This window comes from Macaca fascicularis, chromosome 3 (genome assembly GCF_037993035.2).
Source record: "Macaca fascicularis isolate 582-1 chromosome 3, T2T-MFA8v1.1".
Classification (NCBI taxonomy): Eukaryota; Metazoa; Chordata; class Mammalia; order Primates; family Cercopithecidae; genus Macaca; species Macaca fascicularis.
In genome coordinates, this window is record NC_088377.1 from 174,047,230 (window position 1) to 174,074,836 (window position 27,607).

The 27,607-nt window shown below is 47.2% G+C and overlaps 1 protein-coding gene across 2 annotated transcripts in view; it reads right to left on the reverse strand.

Moving 5' to 3' along the window:
• Positions 1-27,607, reverse strand: part of PLXNA4 (plexin A4) — a 446,024-nt gene that overhangs the window by 376,484 nt on the left and 41,933 nt on the right. Inside the window, exon 2 of one of the 2 annotated variants that reach the window (XM_005550800.5) lies at positions 3,833-5,106. In XM_005550800.5, coding sequence (XP_005550857.2) covers positions 3,833-5,020 — 1,188 coding nt within the window. In that variant the 5' untranslated portion in view covers positions 5,021-5,106. Of the gene's footprint in view, positions 1-3,832; positions 5,107-27,607 lie in introns of those variants that run through there. The other variant, XM_074036650.1, reaches the window with a different exon arrangement.

Below are 27,607 nucleotides of genomic sequence, written 5' to 3' on the forward strand. Positions count from 1 at the left end.
GAGCCTGGATGGCAGCCTTCAAAAGGGGCTGAGGATAGAGATGCACCAAGGATAAGCCACAGAAACAGAAATGAAATCACTGCCATTCCCCACATGAGTGCTCATTAGCTTGACCTCTAGTCTTGTGAGTCCCAAGACAAACTGGGGCCCTGACAGACCCTCTAGGACCCCCCTCATACCCATGTCCTCATGAGATCCTTAGAGTTACTTGCAGATACTAACCCACTTGTTTTGGGAGACCTCTCTCCACCCAGGCTGGAGAAAGCCAGGACAGGGGTAAAGCACGGCTCAGAGGGCGAAGGCAGAAGCTGCTGCTCTCATACTCCACTGACATCAGAAAGCCCCAGCTGCTTCCCCAGCCTCCACACTCCGTGCCCACTCAGGAATGTGCATTTGCAACAGGCCTGTTTATGTCCACAGCAACACATTCCCATGAGGAGGCCACTCCTGGCCAACCAGCCCTCATCTCCGATGGGAGCACGGCCAGCCTTACCTGATTCACCTGAAGTTGAGGCACCGTCGAGCTCTCTGGGGGCTGTGGGTCAGCAGGTTCCACCCCCATGGCCCAAGACTTTTCCCTCTGCCCAGTCCTCAGGCCTCAGCCTGCCCAGTGCTCTGTGGATGCTTCCTGGCACCAGGGGCCTTGTAGTAGGGGTTCTTCCCATTCCTTCCTATCCCCCGAATGAACATAGCCAAAGCAGGTGCTGGGACCTTATGAAGGAGGCAGGTGGCCCGGGAGTTATGCGGATCCCGGCTCTGAGTTCTGGAGGCGTGAGTTCAGGGGGAAGAATATGGGTCTCAGGATATGAAAAGGGCTAGAAAAGCCTGAACAGCCACATGAGAGGAGCATTCTAACTTAGAGAGCTGGTACAGCCTGCAGCACAGTTGACATTCATTGCTAGTCAAATCCCTTCTTCAAGTTTGTAGAGTTGCAACTATGATAAAACCCACAGGGAACCCCTTGCCCTACAAAACACAAGTACTAAAAGCCAACCTCCTGGGCCTTGCCCTGCCCTCTGCCATCTTCCTACAACAGGAACACCACAGGACAGAGGTCATCTGGGACTGAGTTCCCACTTCACAGGGCTCAAGGGAGAGTCAGACTCCATGACAAGCAAGAACTCCAGAGTTCATCTTGTTCATCCTCCACCTCTAGGCAGGAAGGGAACAGGAAAACTAAACCAACAGCCTTGTAAATGGGTTGAGGAAGAGCTGGGTTTGCAAATGGTGCCGTTGTGGCAACACAGAGCCTGGCCTGGCCGATGACGCATGAAACACGTGTGGTCTGAGCCGACTCCAAATGAATGCTGGAGCAAAGGAACTCAGGTATCTGCCAAATCAAAGGAAACTGATACTGTGCATTAAACGGCAGCCTGGCCTTTCTCAGACTGGCTGGAGAGAGAGCCCCAGCCCTGTGCAGAGTTTCTGGCCTCCTCCTTTCTACTCTCAGCCCTGAACTTGCCTGTAACTTGAAAGGACTAATTAAAGCCAAAAGAAATATCAAAAGCTTGTTATCTGGCTCCATTACTCCCCATCCTGGCATTAGCGTGTCTTGCAAAGCTGTTTCCCCTCTGTTCTCTCCAAGGCCACCACACAGTGTTAGGACCTGCAGCTCTGCAGACTTCCATGATGAACTTGGCTTTTTGTATTGTGGCAGGAAGCAAGGGCAGCATGAACACTTGCCCATGACGGACCCCTGCAGCTGATTTTTCTCCCAGGAGCATCACCCAGAAAGTCAGGGTTTGAAGCAAGTTTTCTACAGGAAACTGTCAGAAATTGCCAACCCTTCTGGTCTCAGAAGAACTAGTTGTTGTTTAGTAAGTACATGGCCTAAACTTGCCATCTTCTAACAGGCCTGCATATGTGTGCATGCTTGTGGGGAATGTATTACATGTATGCATGTGTGGGTAACCTGCAGGTAAGGGGGATTCTCTTCAATTGCTGGCTCTGTCACTCACTCCTAACATGTGTGACCTTGGGCAATTCATTCACCTTGCTGAGTCTCAAGGTGCTCAATGTAAAATGAAGTTTTAGGCCAAGGCTCTCGAAGGGCCTTCTCAACACCAGCATTCTAATACATCTCACATAGACCCATGTTTGAGTGCATAATAGACATATGTCCAGCACAGCCTCTGTCATTAGCTGCCTTCATTTGGGAGCATTCCATGCCCCCACAAGTTCATAGCCCTGTCTCATGGACTCTCTTAAGTGGCTCCGCTACTGCCCTAAACAGAGGGCTCCAGGAGGCATTCCCAAAGGTTAAGTCACCTGCTAGGAAGGCTCAGTAGATACAGTGGAGTCCCCTCCATTCTCTGGTCTGGCTCTGATTTGTCAAATTTTTCCTGCCCTGCTTGGTCCATAGCACCTCTCCTGTTTCCTTTGTGACATCAGGGGACTCCTGGCTTTTCAAAACCTCCAAGAAGAGATGACATCTTTTAGTTTCAGCTGGCCCAGTGCCTGGAAGACTTGACAGTAGAAAACAGGCTGAGCCTAATGCCAGGGCACCATCTTTCTCCTCCCTCTTCCCTACCTCTAACCCAAATCCCAAAGACCAGAGTGATGGCCTCTCTACACTCTGGCTGGGGAGGGTGCCAGTCCCCTCTGAGATCTGCCTGGCACATAGTTATACTTTATGAAAGGAAACTAATGCTTTTTTAAACAACCAAAATACATTTCCTAATATGGAACTCCACCAAAGTTTAAGGAGTCAAGAATCACATCAGTATGGATGTGTACTTCTGTCTGATGGATACCTTTTCCTTTCTTCTTCTCCCCAAATGAAAATTACAGAATTGATGTTCTCAAAGTAGGTTCATAATCTTTAAAATGCACAGTTACAAAAGGAAAAGGACAAGAGCACAGAAGATGCTGATAGCTGAGCCTTCCAAGTCGCCCAAAGAATGATTGTGAACAAACAGGACCACTGTGAAGAGGAACAGAGTCCAGCTACAAGAAGGCAGATGCTTTTCATGGTGCGGCACACGTGAGCTAGGCTACGACAGGCAAGAATCTGTGTCCCTGCTTCACCTGGGGTCACCCAGCAAGGCCATACCCACAGGCCATGCGAAGACCCCTAAGCCAACCCTTCTCCTGCTCTCCCTCTGGTTCCCCGCAGCTCTCCCATCATCCCATGCTGCTCTCGGGCTGCTTCCTGACTTTCTCACGTCTCTTCCAAGGCACTGTACACACAGAAGATGCTCAATAAACATGATTTGTCCCTTCCCATCCCTTTTCTAAGTTAGCTTTGCTTTCTCTATGTGTTCACTGCACTCTTACCTAACTGTGCTCTCGTTTTAGCATTTGCTAAAGACATACGAAAGGCTAAAAACACACTTCTCCTGAAATTCCATATCTATCCCAAATGTAGGCTGACTCCTCACATTCTCCTCTTCCCCTACCCTGTGGTTTTATTCTAAGCTCCCAGGAAGGTTATTTGCAGGCTTGGTGAGTACAAAGGGCGTGTACACATCTTGCATTACAGCACACTATGATCTAGACTCCAGCCATGCCCGGTCCCTACAACATCCATTTGACACAATTCCTACCTATTTCCAGCACTCCCCCTCATAACCAGTGAGCCAGTATGGGGCAGAGGAGAGTACTCTGATGGGAATTTATGTTTTAGTTCCCACTCTGACTCTTATACACTCAATGTCATAGTTGCAGAATGTTTGGTGACACTCTGGGTCCAATGAGACTCAGAGATGGTATGGGATATATTCGCCTCATCTGCAAAAGGGGAAGGATGATACACACCCCATGGGGGCTACAAGGCTGGGGTTCTTATCCTACACTCCCAACCATCCCCACCCACAGCCCTCCCTGGACTCACCGCACTGCTGCAGGGGATGTCCTTCACCTTTAGCCAGGCCAGGTCCAGAGTGCCCTCGCCCCGGTAACAGGACTGCAGCCGCTCCTTAATGCGATCATTGATCTGCTTCAAGATGAAGATGCACAGGGCTGACTCATCCAGGGATTTCATTTTCCGCTTCTGGCCCTTGGAGAAGACGGTGAAGAGCAGGTCATCATCCGGATGGACTCCAAGGGTCCTGCCGAGCATGGCCCCCGCTTTGGACAGGTAGGCGGCCTGCAGAAGGCGGTACTCCACCCCACTGCGCTCACAGCCAATGGGCACCTCTACATAGGAGTTGAAGGCTGTGTCCTCCTTGCAAAGCCTCACGAGCTTGGATGTATATACCTGCTCCTTGGTGGTGGAACCTGGTGGAGACACCATCTCAGGTTGGAGGGTCAAAAAGTAGACAAAGTTGCCACTGCTAAAACCATAGACATAGTAGATGTCAAAGTCAGGGATGATGGTGAAGGTGTCTGAAGGGATCTTAATCATCGAGGCCACAAACTCATCATGGAAGACGTATGCGAACATGCCATCCGCCTCAGAGTTCTTGGTCAGTTTCCGGCTAGAGATGGTGGGAAAATACTCAGGCTTCCCATCCACTGCCGTGGCAATGAACAGCTTGTCATCCAGGTTGCTGTAGGAGACGATTACTCCAAAGACTGAGCCACTCTCGTTGACACCTGACAGATAGTGCTCCTTCTTATGATAAGGCTCCCCCAGCTTGAAGAGGTCCTCTAGCCTCAGCAGCTTGCAGATGCCTTGGTACAGGCTCCCACAGGCAATCAGCCTGTTCTCCTTGTAGTCTATGAGGAGCATCTTGTTGACATTGTTGGTGGTGGTCAGGGGCTCATTGCAGGTCTGGACGATGCGGGGTGGGTAACACTTTGGGTTGTCCTCATCCGGCCCTGTCTCATGCGTCACCAAGACCTTCAGGTCGCTGGAGAGCTTGTAAATCCGATTGACAGCCCCCAAGTAAATGTGTCCTGTCCTCTCATCCACCACCAGGTGATTGAAACCCTCGGTGGGCTCCCCTCGGAATGTGACAAATGACCGCTGCTTCTGGGACAGCGGGGCTGGCTGCCGGGTGAGCAGAGTGGAGGAGCCCATGCCCACCATGAGGAGGTGGGAGAGCAGGCAGGTCCAGTTCCAGGGCATGGCTTTCATGGCAGAGGCGGGTCCCAGTGGCACAGCAGCACTCAGGCACGGTCGTCCCCTCGGAGGGCCAGGACTCAGCAACGCAGTCTCCCCTACTGGAGAAAGGAAAGACTATGAGCTGGATAACAGCGCCAGCAGCTTCATTTCACCCCACGGCTTGTCTGCCTGGGCTTTCAAAATGTTCTGCACACACTGAGCAGAACTGCACTGTTGGGGGTGCTGGAGGCTGACTGAGTCGACCCCCACCACAGGCATGTGACACAGTCAGAGCCGGGTGGCAGCGGCCCCAGGAGGACACATCAGTAATGATAATGGTGGTGATGATAATGACATGATAATAATAGCAGTGATGATGATGATGATCATGATCAACAGCCATTATCTACTGAGTGCCTGAATTTGTGTCAGACACTGTCCAGCACTGTCACCCGGGTCAGGTGCCACCAGCAGGCAGCATCCACAAAGACTGGCTGCAGGAGAAGAGGGAGGGAGGGAGGGCAGGAGGCGGGACTGCCTGCATTGGCTGCAAGCTTTGTCCCGTGTTCCCCACAGCAGGCCTCTGCACACAGTTATTCCATCTCCAGGCTCTCTGAACCACTTCCTGCTGGACCCCATCTGGCCGTAGAGGTGGTAATGGGGACCTCACTATTACTATCCCCCCATACTACACTGCCTCTTAAAGAGCCACACTTTTATAAACAGCGTCTTTATTAACCTTTTCTCAAAGGACCAAATTTGTGTGTGCTGTCTATTACCTGCTGGGACCCTGACTGGTAGACCTCCGAAGTACATCCTATTGTATCCACATTTTACAGCTAAGGAAAGCAAGCTTAGGGAAGTCATGTAACTTGCACAGCTATAAGTGGTAGAGTAGCTCCAAATATGAATAGCGTAAATGTGCACAGGTTCACAATCTTAACTGCTAAACCATCTCAGTTCACCCCAGCCTTGCACGGATGGGGCTGTACCGTGGTCCCTGTGAAATGCAGCAGAAGAGTTAAGGTTGATCCCTTTGTGGGGGCTGTCCATTACAGCCACTACCTCTGGTTCTCTGTGTCCGTACCTACTACTGCAGGAGAAGCTTTCCTCTGTGCCACCTCTGCCGAAGGAAGAGGCCAAAGTAAAAACCCACATCCTCAGTCTCTTCACACTGCAGCAGCAACCAGGTCCTGTGGGTTCGCTGCCCAGCCCTGAGCCCTAATGTCATTTTCACAAGGCAGATCTTGGCTTCCTCCCCTAGCAGGACCTCCTCTGAGAGGTTTTCATTAAAGGGAGAGCAAAAATGCTTTGAGAAGCGGTCAAGCAAATAAATAAACAAACAAATACAAAACTCCCCAGGGAACAGGATCACCTCCCATCCTGAGGGTCTCTTTCTATTCAGGATGCTTCCTGTGTATGTTCCCATTGGACAGCTTTATGTTTCTTCCAGTTTGGGAGAATTCAGGGCAGGAATTGCCAACGTCCTATCTGGGGGTACCTCAGCTCTGTGGAATTTTTCTCATTCACCCCCAAATACCTCAAAAGTGGAGAATGAGAAGAGGTAGACCACTAAGCAATGGAAAATTCCCCAGCAGGGAGCAAACACTAGGTTAGATGGAAACCAAGAGAAGAAGGAAGAAAACCAAATAAAGACTTTGCATTGTCAGTCAGCAAACTAATGAAAAGCACAGGTCTTCTCCAGTCAATATCCGAGGAGGAAGACTGGTTAGTGGAGCACACCACAACCAAGAGCAGTGCTGCAAGCCAAGGGCCTTCATTCATTCACCTATGTGGTCAGTGTTTGCTCAGAACACACACAAAATGTGCAAGATGCTGTAGGGCCCAAGGATCAGATTCTCAAAGAACGCGTAGTCACATCAGGCCAATACCACCAGAACCTGAACTGATGCGCATGATGAAAAGTCACGTGGCATACAAGAGAGTGCTTTGGAAGTTCCTAGGAGGAGGAAGACTTCTAAGTTGGGGTGAGAGAGAGCAAAGAGCAGGCTGCAGCAGGCCTTGGGGAGGGCATGGAATTCGGGCTGAGCTGTGAACTTGGAGAAGACAGGCAGAGCACGAAGGGAAAGGCCTTCTAGGGGAGGGGTCTACATAGCAGAAGCGTGGGCATATCACATGAGGGTGTGTACAAGGAAGAGTACGTCTGGAGAACACAGTTCATGAATGAATCAGGTGGAAGATGAGGCTGAAAAGAGAGAGCTTCAGCCTTGCCAGGATATCACTGGCAAGTTGAGACTGAAATGCAAAGTGTTGAAGAAAGAAATGAAATTGTAGAGGAAAAGAGCAAAGGCCCCCAGAGAGCAGCCTCTCTCTTTCCATTTAGCCTTAGCCTTTGCAGAAGGAGAGTTTGGAGCTGAGGGTCTGTGAGCACCACAAGGGCAGGGCTGGGTCTGTCTCGCTCGTCAACACATTCACAGCTGGACATAGAGAGGAGGCTCAACAACTATTTCCTGACTGGCAGAAAGAGGGGCTGGAAGCATAGAGGCATATCAATATCTGTGGAGCATTTACTGCACCCCAGAGCCCATGCAAACACTTTCACATAGCTTGGCTCACATAATCCTCACTACTGTTCCCTGGGGTCAGAACTGTCTTATTCCTGTTTCAGGTGAGGAAACTTTAGCTCTGCAAGGACACTGGTTAATAGGTAGCACAACTGGGTTTGAAGACCAGGTTTCAGTCACTGCAAAATCCATACTTTTCTAGAAAAGCACAATTCCAGAGCCCAGAAGATAGAGCACTTAGAAGCCCTTGTTAACTCATGGAAGCCCCAAACAGAAATCCTGGGATATCACCTACCAGTATCAGGAGAAAAACAAAGTCCTGTCTGACCCTCAGGGGCTAAGCTGGTAGATAACACCGATCAGGTGAGTTCTGTGGTTTACCTCTGAAAGTATTAATGACTGTAAAGCAGCAGCCACATAGAGCCTCTGCCCAGCACAGTTAAGTGCTTAGGAAATGATAGTTGCTGTCATTGTTATCGTTAGCAAGATTAAAATAGGATTAGAAAGATTAGGATTATGATAATGAGATGGTACTTGGTGGTACATCTCAAGATGAGTGATGAAGAGTCAAGATAGTTCATCTTGAATTTCTTGTGCAAAGTCAAATTCCTATCAAAGACGAATCTATACGTTTTTTATCTGAAAGGGATAATCCAGTTTAGTGTTTCCCAATCCCTGATTTTAGAGACAAGGAAGTGGAAATCCAAGAGGTCAGATGAAATTGCAAGAGGTCACACATTGAGTTGAAGATGGTGTAAGATCGGGTCTCACACTGTCCGTCCCACGCTCTTTCCACCACCCCAGCCTCTCTTCTGACTTTATGTGAACTCACTCCAGCAGCTGCTTCCAGCCTTTATCTGAAAGAGACTGCTCTTTGGGCACCATATGCTCTGCTGGCTAACAGGGCTCTCAAATCATCTCTGCCAACAACCAAATTCCAGCAGGGCTGATAATCCCCCTTTCAGACAGGCAGGTGCAGGTTGGGGCTCAGCCACCAACTTTTCTGAGGAGGGAACTTCGCACAGTCTCTGTATCACAACGTGCCATATGCTGGGGAAAGTGTGCATACCCCACAACCTGCCTTACTGTACACACACATGGACCCATGGCCAATCAACAGCTCTCTAGTCTGCAAGAGGCGAGATGAAGAATCCTATAATTATGAATTTACTGAGCAGAAAGGTGCCATGGCTCATTCTGCATCTTCTATTAGGCACTGAAATGAGACACAGTTATGCATCTCAAACACTTATCGCCTCATCTGGAGATGGTGAGATTACTACACCCGGAGAGGAGGGGGGCCCACAGAAACAATAACATGTACTGGGAATAACCAGCCTCTCATTTTACACACCAAGAAAGGGACTGATTAGGAAACAAATAAGAGAGAAATGGAAGAGAAAGGGGGAAAATAAGGATGCGAGCTCCAGCTTGCCTCACCGAAGACCCCACAAGGCACCACCACAGAAGTGACCCCTGCCCAGCTTGGGACACACAGATATGCAGAGCCACCAGCCCCCTGCCTCCCTGAGCTGTCTAAGGCTGCTCCAATCTAGCAAAGCAAGAGTTTCCAGGGAGGTTTCCCTTCCAGGACGTCAATTCTTGTAAGCGGTAACCCCAACCTAGGAAACCCCCACCCCAATTTCAGAGCCTACCCACCATTTCACTCTCAAGTCACCATTTAGCTAGTATCAAAACCAAGTATTGGAAATTGCATTCAGCCCAACTCTGATCCTTAAAGGCAAGTAATGGGACCAAATAAGCTTCATGATTGCCCCGAAGGATTCATTGAACTACGGAGGGTGGGTAAGAAGGCAGGAGAACCGAAAGACCCCCCAAACCCAACCCAAACACGCCACAGTTTTCCCTTCTTTGAAATCAGATTTTAATTCTGAGTAGTCTCAGGGGAGATGGGACTCATTTATAGAGGCTGATCATCATTTTGATTAAAGAAATTGGGGCTGTCTTTGTTTTAGGCAGCAAGTTTCAAAGAACTGAAACTAATTTTCGTGAAATAGCACCATCCTCTCAGATTCCTGAGTGGTAGAAAGGAAAGTTATTATAGAGTCGTTTAAAATAGCAATTGCCCTGTGAAATTACTTTAGAGTTTACAAAGTGTTTTCATGGATATTACCTTGTTCTGCATTTCTTGTTCATGACAATCCTGTTAGGTAGATGAGGTATTTATAAGTATGCTCTCTAGAAATAAGGAAACCGAGGCATGAACAGGTACAGGTCTTGGCGGAGGTCACACACAGTCACTTTGGGCATTGGAGAGCTGAGCTCTTCAGGCCTCACTTGGTTATTCACAATACATTCCCTGGCCCCTTGGACAGAGGCCTGGTCCTCAGACCTTTTGCTATGGGGTAATAGGATTCTCAGAAAATGTGTCCTAGGATAGCACTTCAAAATTCATGTCACAGCACACCATGAACTAGGTAAGTCACAGGTGCTTTTTTTTGAGATGGAGTCTCCCTCTGTCACCCAGGCTGGAATGCAGTGGCGTGATCTGGGCTCACTGCAACCTCCACCTCCAAGGGGTTCAAGTGATTCTCCTGCCTCAGCCTCCCAAGTAGCTGGGATTACAGGTGCCCACCACCATGCCTGGCTAATTTTTGTACTTTTAGTAGAGATGGGGGTTTCACTATGTTGGGTCAGGCTGGTCTCGAACTCTTGACCTCAAGTGATCTGCCTGCCTCAGCCTCCCAGAGTGCTGGGATTATAGGTGTGAACCACCACACCTGACCAGGTGCTCTTCTTAATGAAATAAAATAGAAGGGAAAATATTAGTATGTCACATAGAAAAGATAAGCACTGTTTGGTGAGACTTTTGTTTTACCCACTATATAGCAAAGTACATACTGAGTGTGGTGTAAATATGTGTGATGTAACTGGGTCCCTGGGATGGTTAATTTTATTTGTCAACTTGGCTGGGCCACAGTGCCCAGATAGTTGGTCAAACATTATTCTGGAAGTTTCTGGGAGGGTGTCTTGGCATAAGATTAACATTTAAAGTAGTCGATTTTGAGTAAAGCGGAATGCCCTCTGTAATGTGGGTGGGCCTCATCCAATCAGTTGAAGGTCATGAATAGAACAAAAGACTGGCCTCCTTTGAGCAAGAGGGAACTCCACCAGCAGATGGCCTTTGGACTTGGATACAACATTGGCTCTTCTCTGAGTCTCCCATCTACAGGCCTACCCTACAGGTTTTGAACCTGGTGCCTCCAAAATTGTGTGAACCAATTCCTTAAATCAATCTCTCTGTCTCTACACAGACACACACACACACACACACACACACACACACACACACATATCCTCTTGGTTCTGTTTTCTTTGAAGAAGCCCAACTAATACAGTCATGGTCAAAAAAATTTGAAACACACTTTCAGAGACAGTGCATACCTGTTGTTTTTGCTGTCATTCATTTATCCTCTGGGCATCTGTGCCTTTGCCCTCTCTCAGCCCAAACACTTCTGCTGGAATTGACTCCACCTCTGGTTCAGAGCCTGAGCCACTCAGCACAGAACAGGGGTGGGGAGGGCAGAGTGATTGGCTCAGCAATGAGAAACTGGTTAAATCAGGTCTCTGACAAGCAACAGGCTTTGGATGGGGATACTGTGGGAGAAAGTTCTAGCTCTTCCACCAGATGTGACCTTGGAGAAGCAAGGGCCTAAGAACTGCTGGTTCCATCTTGTAATCACAGGGGTGGGAGCAGGGGACAGGAGCCTGGAAGAATGAAGCCAAAGTAGTGAGAAGAGCAGAACTAAGCCAAAGGATAGAGAGTACTAGGTCCCAGGCCTGACGACATCCTATAAATATCTCAGTTGTGTCCACTGAAACCAGCTCTATGCCTGTACTTTCAAAAAAAAATTCCCCTTTTGCAGCAGCCAGTTTGGGTTCGGTTTTCTGGCACTTGCTAATATAAGAATCCTAACCCACACAGAGAAAAATCCCAAAGAGTACAGTGTCTCCCACCACAACCTCTTTAATAGACTATTATTCCATGGGTTCAAGTGAGCGAGCCAAACAGATCTGTGCCTTCCACTGCCCACAGAGATAAACTACGGTTTTACAGATAGTGAGGCATAATCCCAGGTGACGTTTGAGTGTGTGTGCATGTGTACGTACCAACTTTCAGAATCAAACACAACACTTCCCTATCTGCCGAGCATTTGCCTTAGGAGCTGCACCAGCAGCCCTCTTGGGAAGTCTTTACCAATTCACGCCTCCGTGCCCTGAGTTAGACTCACTGTTCAAATGAAGCGTTCTCTGATCAAGCCACTGGTCTAAGACGCCCCTACTATATATTAGTGCAGGAACCAGTGCCACCAGAGTCTCACAGTTTACAAACTCTGTGATATTTGTCCATTGATGCTATCCCCTAGTCTAAAAATATGAGCTCCTCGAGGACAATGATTATATTTTACCCCTCTTTTCTCCAGTTCCAAGCTCAGAGCCTGAAACAGAGTAGGTATATAATAGATGTTTGGAAACATGTGAATAAATGAATGAAGGAATGCTCCATAGCAGAGTATATGAGATGCCAGTGGGTATCACGTACGGCTAAAGTACAAAGTAAATCTTGGTGCTTCAAGTAAATTTTTGAGACAGTCAGTTCAAACAGGGACCAACCTAAAAAACTGGCTTATAAATACTTAAAATACTCCATTTTGTCCTTTTAAAACATGAGTTCAAATGCATCAGAGAAACTACATCTTTCATACATGATTTACATAGAGACCAACCGGTCCACCAGCTGGAATATCATAAAAAGTTGTCTTGTGTTAGCAAACTGGACTTTGAGACCCACCATCCTATGCAGCGAAGGAAATCAGTATGGACCTGGTTGAACAGAAGAAGCTGAGCCTGAAAATAAAATTGCAGATAGAAAACAGACAACAACAGAAAACAGCCACAATGCAGGAGATGCCAGTTGCTAGAAGTCAGCATGCACTCACGTATTCAGCCAACGACTATTGATGGAGCACATACCACATAAGGAGTTCTGGGCTGGGTGAAAGGGTAGATACATTCCAGAGCAAAAAAACAGTGTCCCTGCCAGGAGCGGTGACTCACGCCTGTAATCCCAGCACTTTGGGAGGCCGAGGCAGGTAGATCACTTGAGGTCAGGAGTTTGAGACCAGCCTAGCCAATATGGTGAAACCCCATCTCTCCTAAACAAAAAAAAAAATTAGCTGGGCATGGTGGCACATGCCTGTAGTCCCAGCTACTCGGAAAGCTGAGGCAGGATAATCACTTGAACTTGGGAGGCAGAGGTTGCCGTGGTGAGCCAAGATCGCACCACCGCACTCCAACCTGGGTGACAGAGCAAGACTCCACCTCAAAAAAAAAAAAATCAAAAAAACAAAAATACACATACACACACACAAAAAAAAAAAAAAAAAAGAAAAAAGAAAAGAAAAGTAAAGAAAAAGAAAGTGTCCCTGCTCTCCAGAGGCTGAGGCCCCTCTAGCTGTCCCACTGGTAAACTCTGCAGATCCTCCCCTTCCCAGCTCCTATTAGAAACCCAGAACTTCATCATCTCCCTTAGTCCTTCCTACAACACTGTACAACAGGTCATTTCATCTCAATTGTGCAGGTGGGTTGGGAACAGGAAGCTAACTTTTCACCAAAAACATGGGCTTCCCTATGCGTGAGGCTGCTGGTATGAAGTCAGTGAGAGGTGGCCACCAGCGATGGATGACGTTTCCCAGCCTCTCCATTTCCACATGGTATTCAGGTGTGACTGTGTGAATAGCAAGGTTATGGTGACATTTCCATGCCAAAGCAGGGAAGAAAAAAGTGTGTCTTCTCTGCAGTTTCTTTCACTACCCAGCTGGATAAAAAGGACCCTGAGGCCCTATAGGATGGTGGAGCCTCAAGATGAAAGATTTGTGCACCAACCAGGAACATCAGACAAGAAAGAAACCTTTACTGTGATAATACTGAAACTGTGGATTTGTGTATGAAAACAGTTAGCCTCACCCTAACTCACAGGCAGAAACATAGCAAGCTCACCGCAACTCAGAGCTGGGATTCAAATCTAATGCTGGGGGGCTGCAGGTCTCTGTTCTTTGTGGTACATCAGGCTCTGGCCCTAGGAAGAGTTCTCTTTAGATGTCAGCAGCCCCCTCCCTTATTCCCAAAGCCAGGTGGCAAGTAGCCAAGCCCAGAGAGAGAGGAGACGGCCAAGCTAACATATACAGGATAGAGAAATCTTCCTGCGTGATGGCCATTTCCAAGTTTGGGGCCCAGGGAGGCAAGTGTGTGTGCAGCTGAGGGCAGTGAGGGAGTTGGGGAGCAGCAACAGGCCTCATTTCCATTTCATCTAAGAAACTCTAAACCCTCATTGATCCATGCAAACAAAATGGACACATGTTATTTGTAGATTTCTACCCCAATCCGCAATCCATGCATTCAGAATAGCATCTTCAGTAACACTGGTATTTTTTCATGTCTGCATTGTTTTTACTTTCAACTCTTGGATTCTAGAAGTAGGAGCCATGAATTATTTTACATCTTTCCCTGGAGAATTCTATTTACACCCATCTAGGGCCCAATCATGCAGCTCACTACAGTCTGGGGCCCGTGACAGACAACTGACCCCATGTACTTGGCCACCTCACTGCAGCTCCATCCGTTCCGTCCTTCAATGTTACCCCTGCCCCTTGTTGCTGGCTATCTCAGAAATGAGTGTCACATTCATCAAAGGAAAGAGCCAGACGGTAGGGTTGACACAGCACAACCCATCACTACCACTAGGGGGAAAAGTCAAGTCAAAGCAACTGTTTTCCCAAGAGAAGGTCACTGCTGGCTTTGGGCAGTCTCAGTGTGGGTGGGGCTTCGTGGGGTCAGAAAGCAGCAGTCCAGCAGGGGCCATGGGAGCCCTCCTTCCAGTGTGCTTCCCTCTGGCTCTGCTTCTATTCTGAGAGATGGGAACTGTGAAACTGATGACTGGTGGGAGGGCTAGAGAAAAGTACAAAAGATGGGGAAGAGGGAGTGATAGAGGGCCAGGCACTGATGTAGAGTCTTGGTGCCACCAGGCAACAAGCCTGGTCCCAGGGAAATCCAGCACCAAGCTCAGCTACGCAGGGTTCCCTTCATCCTTACTTCCTAGTTTATTAACAGGGGCTGAAGAGAAGTGATTACCATGGACAGAGCCTTTGGACCCAGCCTGGAAGAAGCCTCTGCAGGAGGCTGAGCCTGTGAGCCTCTCCATTCAGAGATCAGGTCCCAGCTGGACCTCTGAGGCATTTATCCATGGTTTCCATGCCTTCCTTCCTTTCCCTGCCCCAGGACTCCTTGTCCTTGGCCTGGAGGGTGTTCCCTCAGGGTACAAAACCACGTCTCCCTGGCCAAGTCTGCTGTTCCCAGCAGAGTCGAGCAGGACCTCCAGCCGAGGCCCAGGCAGCCCCATGTGAAACTCTCCATTACCACGTGGAGATCGCCTTGAGATTCCAGGCACTGTGCCTCGGGGCGGGGGAGTCGCTAGGCAATGGCTTTCTTTACTCCAAGTGTGGCAGCGAGGCTTTAAAAACACAGCACTCTCAATAGGATCCTGACTTGGGGAGGATAGAATCCTAAACTTCTTTCCAGCATTTCACTTAAAGAAACAGTCCAGCCAGGAATTTGGAGTCAGATGCCCCAGCTGGAGTTGGCGTCAAGACCTGCTCTACAAAATGGCACAGCCTGGCACCTATGTGGTCACTGTCTCCTACCCAGCCCATGAGGAACACTCTATCCAGGGTCTGTCCACGGGTGCTGGCTCCTGGTCTCCAAAGGGGATCCACTGGCCTCTGAGTGCACAGAAATGGGGGCACACCATGGAAAGTTGCTAAGCTGCAGCAAAGGGAGACTTGCTGTCACTTCTGCTGCCCCAAGACCTGGGTGGACATTGTGGCCACAGAAAAGGGGCTTGGGTGTCACCACAGGCTGGAGATAGTCACCTCTCCAGGAATCCCTGTCTCGTGCATGTGGCCTGAGGCTTGCCCAGCTGACATTTTCATCAGGACAGGAGGCTCACTGCATCCCTGCCTGCCCCTCTAACCTACACTCCCTGTAGCCTCTCCAGCTGCTCTGGCCTGGCCCCAGTAGGCAAAGCCACATTCAGTGGTCTTCACCCAAATGAGCTCCTTGCTGTCCTTTCATGGTCAAGGGAAGAAGTGGGATGTTCTTAGCTCACAGCCAGTCACGCACCAGCCAGTGTCACCCATAAAAGTCTCCTCTCAGGATCGCCATGGCTGAGGATACTATAGGCATCAGGAATGGTCATTCTAACCAGACACATCCTGCTAAGTGACAGGCCTTCTTTCTTGTTGCCTCAGTTTCCCCATCTGTAAAATGGTGTTTCTGGAAATAGGACGGGGAAGAGAGATCACCCAGTTTCTTCTTGTGCTAAATCCAGAGTGAGAGTGAAATGTTGTGGCTTCACAGAACACAGGCCATCATTGAGGCTGGGAAGTTTCCACAAACGGCCTTTGTGGAGGTGCAGGGCAGAGTCACGTGATGTGATGATTACAACACCCGGGGGTGGTGTTCACCGGGAGACAAAAAGCTGGTGCTGAAGTTTCTCTCCAAAGACTCTTTGCATCTTTGCTTAAGTTGCCTTTTTAGCTGCCTGAATCTAGGTTGTGGGGAGCCTCAGGAGTGCCTGCCAGGGTTGAATTCCACAGCCTGCCCTCAGAGAACTCTGGGTACTCATCTGTTAAGTGGACATAAGTCACACGCTTTGGAGTCTATTTTCTCCCTCAGATAAAAAGGACCAAGCACATTCTTAACAGCTCAGGTGTTGGCCCATTTCACTGAGCCTGACAAGCAAGTTGATCTTTCCAGGAAGGGCCTTTGCTTCTTCCGGCCTCTGAGGACCTCAGTCCACAGCAGGAGGCCAGCAGGAGGCTTCCAAGCATTGAAACTCCCCCGCCCACCCAAGGGCTTAATTTAGACCCCTCGACAGGTTGACTCTGCCAGCATAATCTGACCCATTTCATTTCCTACCCATAGCAAGTGAGAAAAAGAAATGGAAATATTCCCTTCCGCAGACTGGTGTGGAATCTCTAGCTAGACTTTTCTAACTGTAAAAACAGTCAGTGGGTTTAGAAATGATAATAATACATGCAAGGTTCTGGAAAAACCAAGTCGAGAGTCCACACACTCAGATCCTTGGGCCTCAGCAACTCTCCGGCCACCCCTCCACTCCTAAAAGGCCTGGCCACCCCCACCAGCCCCTGTCACAGCCTCCCGAACAGCTCAGCCACCTACCTTCTAACCCCACAGAGTCTTCACTCCAGGAAGCCCATAATCCCACCAAACATTAGCACTGCGGGGGAGCATGCTATTTGGGGCTCACTCAGCCAAATGACAGTGCTTCTGTTGTCACTAACATCTAGTGGGAGCGCCTCACTCCAGGCGCCTCTTGTCCCTGTACCCCCTCTCTTCTTTCTCAATTCCCCGGAAAATCAGGAAGTGAACAGTTGTCTCCCTTGCTGGTCTATATTCATGTAATTAGTGCTATTTAATTCCACGATGAGCCAAAGCTCATAAAATACAAAACATATTTCAGCTGTGTGCCGAAAATCTTGGCAGAAATCTCCGCTGCAGCCGGAAGCTGAACAGAGCTATATTTGCTCCTTTAAAAAAAAAAAAAAAAATTCAGAATGACTGCAACAAAGTTTTGGAGCCAGGCACTACTACCTGAGAATATGTAAGGGGGTAGCAGAATAGAGGATTTTAGGACATAAAGTTTGGAAATAATCTCTATTACTATGACAACACTAAATTTAAGAAATATTTAGTATTGATCAAGTAACAAGTGTAATATATAGTGTACATGCCAGAAGAACATGTCATACATCATAAAGAGGTTGTTTTGGGCCCACTCATTCCTTACTCCCAAGAATTAACATGTGCTTTAAGGCTTTGGGTCCCAGTCTCCGAGTCATCCTGCCTCTCCCACTGGGCACACACCTGTAAGTCAAATGGCCAAGGAGATGTGCAGTTTCTGTCAATGATTCCAAATTAACTAACACACCCCCATCTCCCAGCTCATTTTCCCCTCACCTCTGCACTGTGATGAAACCTCACCCTATCTCTGTGTTTGTGCCAGCAACACATGGGCAAGGAGCAGGAAGTCTCATCCCCTTCCTCCCCAACTTCACAAAGCTGGGCATAGAAGGGTGAAGCACCGGGGACGCCATCTTCTCAGGTACCCGTGACTGTAAAGTAGATGTGTCCTCAACAAGCCAACCTCTACCCCTGAAATCAACACCAGGCCCTCTCGCCAATACTCCTGACATAACAGGTTCTCTCTCATGGCACCCCTATGACTTGGTCATGCCCTCTTCCTTTTTCAGGTGACAGGAATACAGAAAGAAGCATGTTGGTGGAGGGCCCAGGGCAGGGCCAGGCAGAAGAGGGATTCGTGTTGGATGCTGCTGACATCCCCCTTTCAGGACCTGCTGTGTGTCCATGGGGAAAGAGAGGCCATGAGGTGGACTGAGGTGTGATAAAGGGTCAGATCCACTGCAAGACGCAGGAGGCCTTTCAGTAGACTCAGTAGCTCTTCTGAATCCACTCTGTGGATCAGTTCCACGGACAGAAACACAGCATGCTCCATGCAGAGGGGACAACACCTGCCAGCTCCCACTGCCCTCCTCCTCTTATGCCGCCCGAAACTCCATCATCAACACAACCATCACTACCTCTCATTGGTGGAACACTTTGCCTTCTCTAAGCTCCTTCATAGGCAATAAACCACTCATGGCTTCAAACATACATGACCACCCCAACCCAACCCATTAGGGTCATTGCTGAGGCGTGACTTTGGGTGTCACAGAATCTCATTAACTTGCCCAAAGTCATACCTTTCTTCTGTCTACACCTCAGGTCTTCTGTTGATCTGATACTTTCCTAATAAACTTCAAAACTGGCTGGGTGTGGTGGCTCACGCCTGTAATCCCAATACTTTAGGAGGCTGAGGCAGGCAGACTGCTTGAGCCCGGCAGTTCGAGATTAGCCTGGGCAATCTGGTGAAACCCCATCTTTACAAAAAATACAAAAATTAGCCAGGCATGGTGGCACATACCTGCAGTTCCAGCTCCTCAGGAGGTTAAGGCAGGAAGATCACTTGTGTCCAGGAGGCAGAAGATGCAGTGAGCTGAGATTGTGCCACTGCACTCCAGCCTGGGTGGCAGAGGGAGACTCTGACTCAAAATAAATAAATAAACACACCCCAAAGTCACTCACCAGAGTCATCACTGGGGATTGTATAGCAAAAGTGAGAAGGGAAATTGATCTAGAAGGCCCATAATAAATGCACAGATGTTAACTGGGAAGAGAGAAAAGCCTTCTAACCTGTTCTGGCCTGTCACCTTGGTAGGCCTTGATAACTTGTGCACAATGGAGCTCAAGGAGCTGGCACCATTGGGCAGGCTCTCGAGGGCCAAGTGCTAGTCTGAAGAAGCTAACCAGCAGGCAGGGAAGATGGCCCATGTCTTCATGCATTCATTCACCAACACTTATTCAGCTCCCTAGACTCTACACTGGGAACCTGCATTCTGGGGGTGCAGCAATGAGTAAGACAACAAAGTTTTTGGTCTCATGGAGTTGACATTCAACAGCGAGGAAACACAATAAACAAGAAAAATAACTATTTTCAGATAGTGTTAAAACCTAAAACAAAAAAGAAACAAAGTCATTTGCTACAAGATAACTGTTGCAAGCATGACCTCAGAGAGACCAACCCTGGCTTCTGTAGTTGGAATAGCCACGGTTGGTATCTCTGAGGTGATGCCTGCAGGGGGACTGAATGGCCACGGGGAGCCAGTCATGCAAAGATTTGGGAGAGGAGCTTTCCAGACCAAAGGAAATGTAAATGCAAAGACACTGAAGCAGACTTGGCACGGAAAAGGCAGAAGGCCGAGGGGCTGGAAGACCCAGATGAGCATGGAAGGATGGGTGATGGGGTGGGAGAGAAGAGAGACAGTGGATGCTGGAGGGTATATTCCAAATGGCAGGAAAAGCCATGAAAAACTTCTAAGCAAGGGAGTGACATAGTCAGGGTCTATGGCTTGCAAGCTCAGTCTGGCTGCTGTCTGGAGAATGGATTTTGGGTGGAAGAGGAGTTCACTGAGGAGAGACCGCAGCCTGACTCAGGTGACAGTGTCATTAAACAAGACTGGTTGCTCCAGCAGGGGTTGCTGGTGATGATGGAAATGAGGGGGGTGGAAGAGAGGCACTTAGTCACACCTCCTTGATTTTTGGATTGAGGGTCTGGGTGGGTGCTGGTACCACTTAACTGATATGAGGAAATCAGGCAGGGGAGCAGAGAAGGCAAGAGTTCTTTTTAGGATGTCAAGGGTGAGGTTGTCTAGAGGGCCCACCTGGCCCAGGTTGATGCTCAAGAGAACAATCAAGAGAGGTGACTCACAGAGAACCACACTGTGTGTTCTGCAGAAGGCATCTCATGTAAATGCTCCCAGGAGGATGCTAATGTCATCCTCATTCTCTGGATGAGAAGCTGATTCTCAATAATTACAATGAAGTGAGGCTAAGATACCAACCTAACCCTGCAAAAAGCCCCATAGAGATGGGGACCTTGTAACTGGGATGGGCCCTGGGTAGATGCAGAGATTGTACCAAGGGTCCTTGGCTGGAAGAAGGGGATGTCAATGAAAGTATTTTACCTGGGAACCTATAATTTGATGCTTATTTTTTGTGAAGGAAGAACTACCACTGCAAAACTTCCATTTTACCAAAGGGAAATTACAGATGCTTATGCAGTACAGACTACTTTATAAACTTCATCAGTTCCCAAACAAAGTTAATAACATTAAAGGATTGAAAATGAAAAGGGGAAACAGCATTGATCATATACCTCTTAGCAAGGAGCCCTCTCTTCTCTCAAGTCATAAAGAGTCTCCTGGGTACTCCGTTACGTAAACCAGTGAAGGGCTAAAGGCCAGTCTCAAGGAAATTAGGCTGAAATCAAAGTAACTCAGACTAAGGGCAAGACATTTTTTAAAAAGACATATTAACATGTTTAAAACTCGTGATAAAATAAACATTACATAAAAGTTACAATTTTCACAATTTTTAAGCATACAGTTCAGGGGCGTTAAGTATATCCATGTCATGGTGCAACCATCGCTGCCATTTAACCTCCCCAAACTGAAACCCTGTACGCATGAAACACCAACTCCCCATCCCCTCACCCCCCGCCCCTGGCAACCTCCATTCTACTTTCTATGTCTATGAATTTAACTATCCTAGGTACCTCATATGAGTGGGATCATGCAGTATTTTTCCTTTGTGTCTGGCTGCTTTCACCTAGCATAATGTCCTCAAGGTTCATTCATGTGGTAACATGTAGACAACAAGGTGTTTTTTTGTTTTTGTTTTTGAGAGACATGATCTCACTGTCACCAAGGCTGGAGCGCAGTGGCATAATCATGGCTCACAGCAGCCTCTAACCCTTGGGCTCAGACAATCCTCCCACCTCAGCATTCTGGGTAGCTGGGACGACAGGCACAGGCCGCTACACCTGGCTAATTTTTTAAATTTTTGTAGAGTTGAGTCTCAGTATGTTGCCCAGACTGGTCTTGAATTCCTGGACTCCAACAATCCTCCCACCTCAGTCTCACAAAATGCTGGGATTACAGGCATGTAAGATGCTTTTTAATAAAGATCCATTTTGTGGGGGCATCAGACACTTCTGGGTTTTAAGTAACTCCTGTTTACAGTTGCCAGTTCATGGACACAGGTGAGAAAGGGAAGACCTAGAGAAAGCGTGTGAACAAATGTCTGTCAAGCCTTATTGGGTGAAAACATGTCCCTTTCACCAACCTGCATCTTCAGACCCACAGGATTATAATAATATAGCACTGAGAAGAACACCAGTCCCTCCCAAGGCTCTGCCCTGAAAAGGTCCCCTATTAAGCAAGTATGGACAACACTGCACCACCCTCCTGGGGAGCCATGATGCAAGTCAGTTCACTAAAAGTCCTGAGAGGTGGTGCTTTGATAAGCAAACCCATGGAAGGGTTGTGAACCAGGGTTTCTCACACTTGTTTGACCAAGGAAGCTTTTCTTGCTGAATCCCTATTATGATCTCTGGGAACACTGTTCCATGATACACACCTTGGGAAATACTGGCATGTTGGTTTCCATTCCTCAAAGCACTTTCACATCTATTGTCTCACTGAGTCTTTATAAAAACCCTGTCAAGCAAATTGAGAAACTTAAAGCAATTTGCTTCACTTATTGAAACAAAAACCCAAGCTCTCAAGATTTAGGTCTGGAAGGAAAATCTCTAGGTGAGGAGAAGCAACGAGAGCGACTGGTATAGACTGCATTCCTTGATCTTCCCTTCCTACTGAAGGCTCATGCAAGTAACACATTGCATCCTCCATCACCATGGCCCCATGGAGACACAGCAGCCCTCCCATTAATCTCCTGGCAGATGCCTGCCCGCCTGTGACAACTGCCTTCTCCTGATCCTCTTAGCACAGATGAGAGAGGCCACAATTTTCTCTGATTATAAGAAATCTGACAGGAAAACAAATGTAGAGAAAGGAGGAAGGATAAAATAAGTCTATCTGAACAAAGTGTAAGTTTCTGTTTCATCAACTCCTAGCTCATTCCCAGGCTCAAAGGCCCCGCCAATCCTCACACCCAAATTGCTGATTCGACTTCTAAGGTGCCCTGCCTGAATGGCTCACTTCCTTGCTGCCTGTAGTGCACGTACTCCTGGAACCCCTGTTGGGGCTGCTGTTTTATTTGGGGATAATGACTCTTCTGTCCTACCCTATGGGGTAAGGCTATGCTTGTGAGGGTTGGACATGGCTTCTCAAGAAGGAGGTGAACATTTATGGTGGCAGTCACCCAGGTGGCTCCCAAAGAGGTCACTAGGACTGATGGCACACCTTCACAGGTAGGACAGGGACCTCCCATCCCTCTCTGGTGCATAGTCTTCATGCCTAAACTTTAAGGGGTCTTGAGGGTCTGGCTAGTGGTCAAAGATAGACCCTGCCCCCATGGTGGCACAATGGGTGTTAAACAGGGCCACTCTACAAGAGACACCGATGAAGCAAAATAAACCATAACTTGGAAAGCCCATTGACTTGTTATGGTAACTCTCTCTATTTATTTCACTTTTATCACCCCCAGGCCCTGGATAAAATCCTGTTAAATGTCCAGCCTTATGTTAGCCATGCTCTTAGAAATTAATGGACAGTTGTAAATCCCAACTTAGGATGTAGACTATTGGGAAGAAGCATTCCATTCTCTGGACGCAACATGGCCAAAGCTGCAGTTACTGGCAGAGAAATTGAAATCTTTAGACAAGAGCTGAGGCTGCAGGACCTCAGCACCTCCTCAAGTAGAGGTTCTTCCTCCATTGCCAAGTCTAGAGTCTGAGTTTTATTTTGCTCAGCAAGGTAAGAATTCCCTTACTGAGAAAATCTTGCCATCCACCTCTCAGGAGCTACTCTCCCAGGTACCCAACTGCCTTCAAAGCTTATAGGCATTTTAGGCAGGAATTACCATCCCCATTGAGCAGATGAGGAAAGTGAAGCTTAAAGAGGCTAAATGCCTTTCTCCACATCACATAGATTTTCCTAGGAACCTACAGTGAGTAAGGGCAGCACAGTGTGGCACAGTGTGAAACAGACTTAAAAAAAAAAAAGAATTGGAAAGAAATGAAGCAATCTCTAGTGAACGGACGAACAAGGTTCAGTCCAAAGTGAAAAATCAATGAGGCAAAGACTCAGCCTGAAAAAATCGATGAGGCAACGGACCAATAACCTGTATTCCCAGCTGAATTGACACCCAACTGCATTACAGTCATATTTGTATTTGTCCAGACCGACTCCCCATGCCACCTGCCAGCATACTGCCTACATGCCAGACTTAACCTCTAGGCACGTGCCCACCTGATCCAATCTGAAGAGCATCTTCCAACAGCCCTGAGAGGTAACTGATAGAGCCTGCACGCAGAGGCAAGAGAACAGAGCCCCTGGAACAAGGAGATAAGGTGACCTTCTGAGAGTTAATTTAGTAACAATCAAGGCATCGCATGGAAGCACCAGATACTTGCAGAAACCACCTTACAAGGGCAAGGTGTCCCCAGGTCTCCACTGAAAGAGCAGGGAAGTGAAGCCCAATCAGGGTGACAAGGTTTCTCCCCCAGGACAAGAATATAACTTAAGAAGGCTATAATCTAAACAGCTCAAATAAAGAAGGTATTAACCAACTCGGGGTGGTTGGCTCGGAGAACAGAGTAAGCAGCATGAGCACTTGGTTCTTAATCTCATGCCAGCCAGGGAGAGAGAGCTGTGGTTGACTCACCAGGAAGGTGAACTCCCTAGAGGGGCAGCAGTGGGACACAAGGCTTCTCCACGGTGCAGATGACATTGTTCTCAAGAACACCCAGCCTCCTGGTCCCGATCCATGCTCCCCCAAGGAGCAGCCAACCCACCAATGTGTCTTTCTTACTGGAATATTCCCAACTGTATTCAGGAGTTCACCCTCCACACATGGCCACACCCCAGAAGCGGGCAGCCATGATTGGACTAAGCCAATGATTCACAGCCCCAACCAACAGTCATGATTGGATTAAGCCAATCATGCTGGTCTCCTTTCCCCTGCCAGTGATGAGTTTAGGAACAGCCATGCCACCCAAGCCTGAAGAATGGGATGGAATGGGAAGCCTGCCAGGGGAATCAGGAATGTAATTTTATTGCTCTTTAAAAGAGACACATGTGAGGGAGCACCTCTCTTACTTACTTGTCCACCTGCTTACAATGCCTGGAACTGTGGCAGACTTCTTGTGCCCATGAGGGAGGCACCAATGATGTGCCTGCAATGGCTGAACAGAGAGAAGGGAAGTGCCATGAGTAGGATGATGCAGGGGAGCTGCTGAATGACCAATCTTGGAGCCGCCCAACCTGGGTCTTCTTGTGTGAGGCCACCGTTCACTTATGGTTCACACTATCACTGGGTCCTACCCAAGGTGAAAGCATCTCACTGACTCACCCACTAATCCCTCAGGCTACAGCTGTGCTCGCTGATGATACCTTGCTACCGTGAAGACTACGAAGGATGTCTAGGACAGCAACAGCCATTCACCAGCAATGAATAAGATGGTATTTTATCTTAAATATCAATATCCTTGGGAATAGAATGAGTTAGTCCTGAGAATCTGTTCATCTTTGGGTACACACACCAGCAAACCAGCCCCAGTCCATAATAACCCCACCCCGGAAGGCCCTACCTGGCAGCCACTGGCTGCCTTCCAATGCTGGTTGGTGTCATCTTGCTTAACAGCAATCAAAGGGAATAACGGAAATAGCAGAAAACACCTGCTACCTTCTCATCCCCACTCTACCTCACATCTCCTCAAATCCTCCCTACTCTGCATACTTATTTTCATGTCTTTAAGTGAGCTACGTCTTTCTTACCCACCTCGTGGTGTTTTTGAAAGAATAACATTAAATCAGCATGAAAAATACAAGGTGTTATAGAAATCATGGGATTTGGGATCTGAAGGCTGTGTTGGAAATCTTCTCAACTTACTATGCATTGGATTCACTGGGAGAGCTTTTTTAAAAACACAGATTTCAGCATCCCACCCCCAGAAACTCTGGTCTAAAAGGTCTAGGGCTGACATCAATATTTTTTAAAAGCTTCCCAAACGGGAATTCTTACATGCAGCCAGAGTGGATGAGAACCACTGATAGCCAAACCCTGTCACATGCAGATGAGGAAGCAGGCCCAGGGTTCAAAATCACGCATCTGTTGGCAAGAAAGTCAGGGCACTCGGGGTCTGATCTCCAGAGCCCCAGACTGGGAATCTTCTCATCATGCTTCTGTGTCAATTCCAGGGTATTCAGATCATTATTATTAATAGACATAGAGAGGAAGCGCAGGAGGAAGGACTCCCCAAGGGCCATGAGGAAACTTCTAGGGGTGATGGATATGCCCATTACCTTGATTGTAGTGATGGCTTCACAGGTCAAAACTTGTTCAAATGTCTAAACATGCAGTTTATGGAATATCAATTATATCTCAACAAAATTGTATTTAAAAATAGACCCAAAAGGCAACAAACATAAAGGGACAGCATATTTGCAAATCAACTATCTGATAAGAGTCTAATATCCAGAATACATAAACAATTTCTACAACTCAACAACAAATAGATAAACCAGGTTGAAAATGAGCAAATGACTTAAAGAGACATTTCTCCAAAGAAGATATATAAATGCCCAATATGCATTTCATTAGCCACTAGGGAAATGCAAACCAAAACTACAACAAAATACAACTTGACATCCACTAGAATGGCTATAATCAAGAAAATAGAAGGTAACAAGTATTGGTGAAGATGTGGAGAAATGGGAACTCTTGGATATTGCCAGCGAAAGTGTAAAATGGTTTATTCAGCTACTGTGGAAAACTATTTGGTGGTTTCTCAAGAAGCTAAACAGAATTATCACATGATCCAGCAATTCCACTCGTAGGTACATTCCAAAACAGAAATTCAAACAGATATTTGCACAAAAATGTTCATTGCAGACAACGTTCAAGAGTTAAAAGATAGAAACAACCCAAGTGTCTATCAACAAACAGATGAACGAATAAACGAAATGTTATATATCCTCACACTGGAATATTATTTGGCCATATGAAGAATGAAGTTCTGATATGTGCTACAAATGAATGAACCTTAAAAATATTACACTAAGTAAAATAAGCCAGACATAAAAGGACAAATATTGTAAGAATCTACTTATCTGAATCTCTACAACAGGCAAATTCCTACACAGAAAGTAGAACACTGGTTACCCGGAGCTGGGAGGAGAAGAGGATGGGGAGTTATTAATGGCAACAGAGTTTCAGCTGGGGATGATGACAAAGTTCTGCAGATGGATGACAACGTTAGTTACACAACATCATGAGTGTAATTAATGCCACTGAATTTTACGCTTAAAATGGTTAAAATGGAAAATTTTATGTTTTATGTACTCTACCACCACAGGAATTTTTAAATATAGACACACTGTAGTCCTCTGCCACCCAACTCTCACAATTACTGTCTGTATTTGTAAAACATGTTATAGATTAATTAATAACAAGAAAAAGGCTTTTGAAGCTATCATGCACTAAGAACTCTACATGAATTAACTATTCTATTTATCTTAATAGTCTATAAGGTAGACACTATTATGATCTTTATTTTATAGATGAGGAAACTGAATCACGGAGAGCAGGAAATCTGTCCAAGATCACAAAGTTAGTATGTAATAGAATAATGTTTCTCATCTGGTAACTTCCTAGAAATGCAAATTCTCAGACTTCACTCCAGACCTATGGAAGCTGTGTAGATAAGACTGCCAGGTGATTCTGAAGCGTGGTCAAGTTTTAGAACCACTATAATAGAGCCAAACTTGAGTTCAGTTAAGAGCCTGAACTTTTGAGTGCTATGATAAGCAGCAGTTATTCTCAACAAACAGCAGCGGTTCTCTAACTTAATGGTGCATCAGAATCACCAGAGTTGATTCTTGCCTGGAGTGGTTCTCACCTGGAGCTCATCTTGAGTAGGCTGATTTGGTGGGTCTTGAGCAGGGCTCAGTAATTTGCATTCTTAACGAGTTTCCAGGTAACACTCATAGCCCAGGGACGACACTTTGAGAATCACTAATATACAGAATCTCATTATTGTCCACATTTTATAGATGCTGTAACTCAAAATCTGACATTGTAAATCCTAGAACCACAAAAGGGGGAAAGGGGTTAGTCATTGGCTGGGCCTAGAGCCTTAGTCCAAAGCTTTTTTCACTACAGCATAAAGCCATCACCCCAGTGATCCGGATGCTTCCAGGTGCCAACTTGGCACAACCTCCCTCAAAGCCAACACAGGTCTGAAGACATAAAAGACATTTTTACCCATTCCAACAAACTGGCATTAGACTGATCTAAAAAACTAACTGGCATTTGTGCCAGAGAAATGCAGTAAGAAGATAGAAAAAGGATGGGACAATAATAACTAGAGCCTCATTTGGGGGTCAGGACTCTGTCACAGTGGAATTTAAAACCT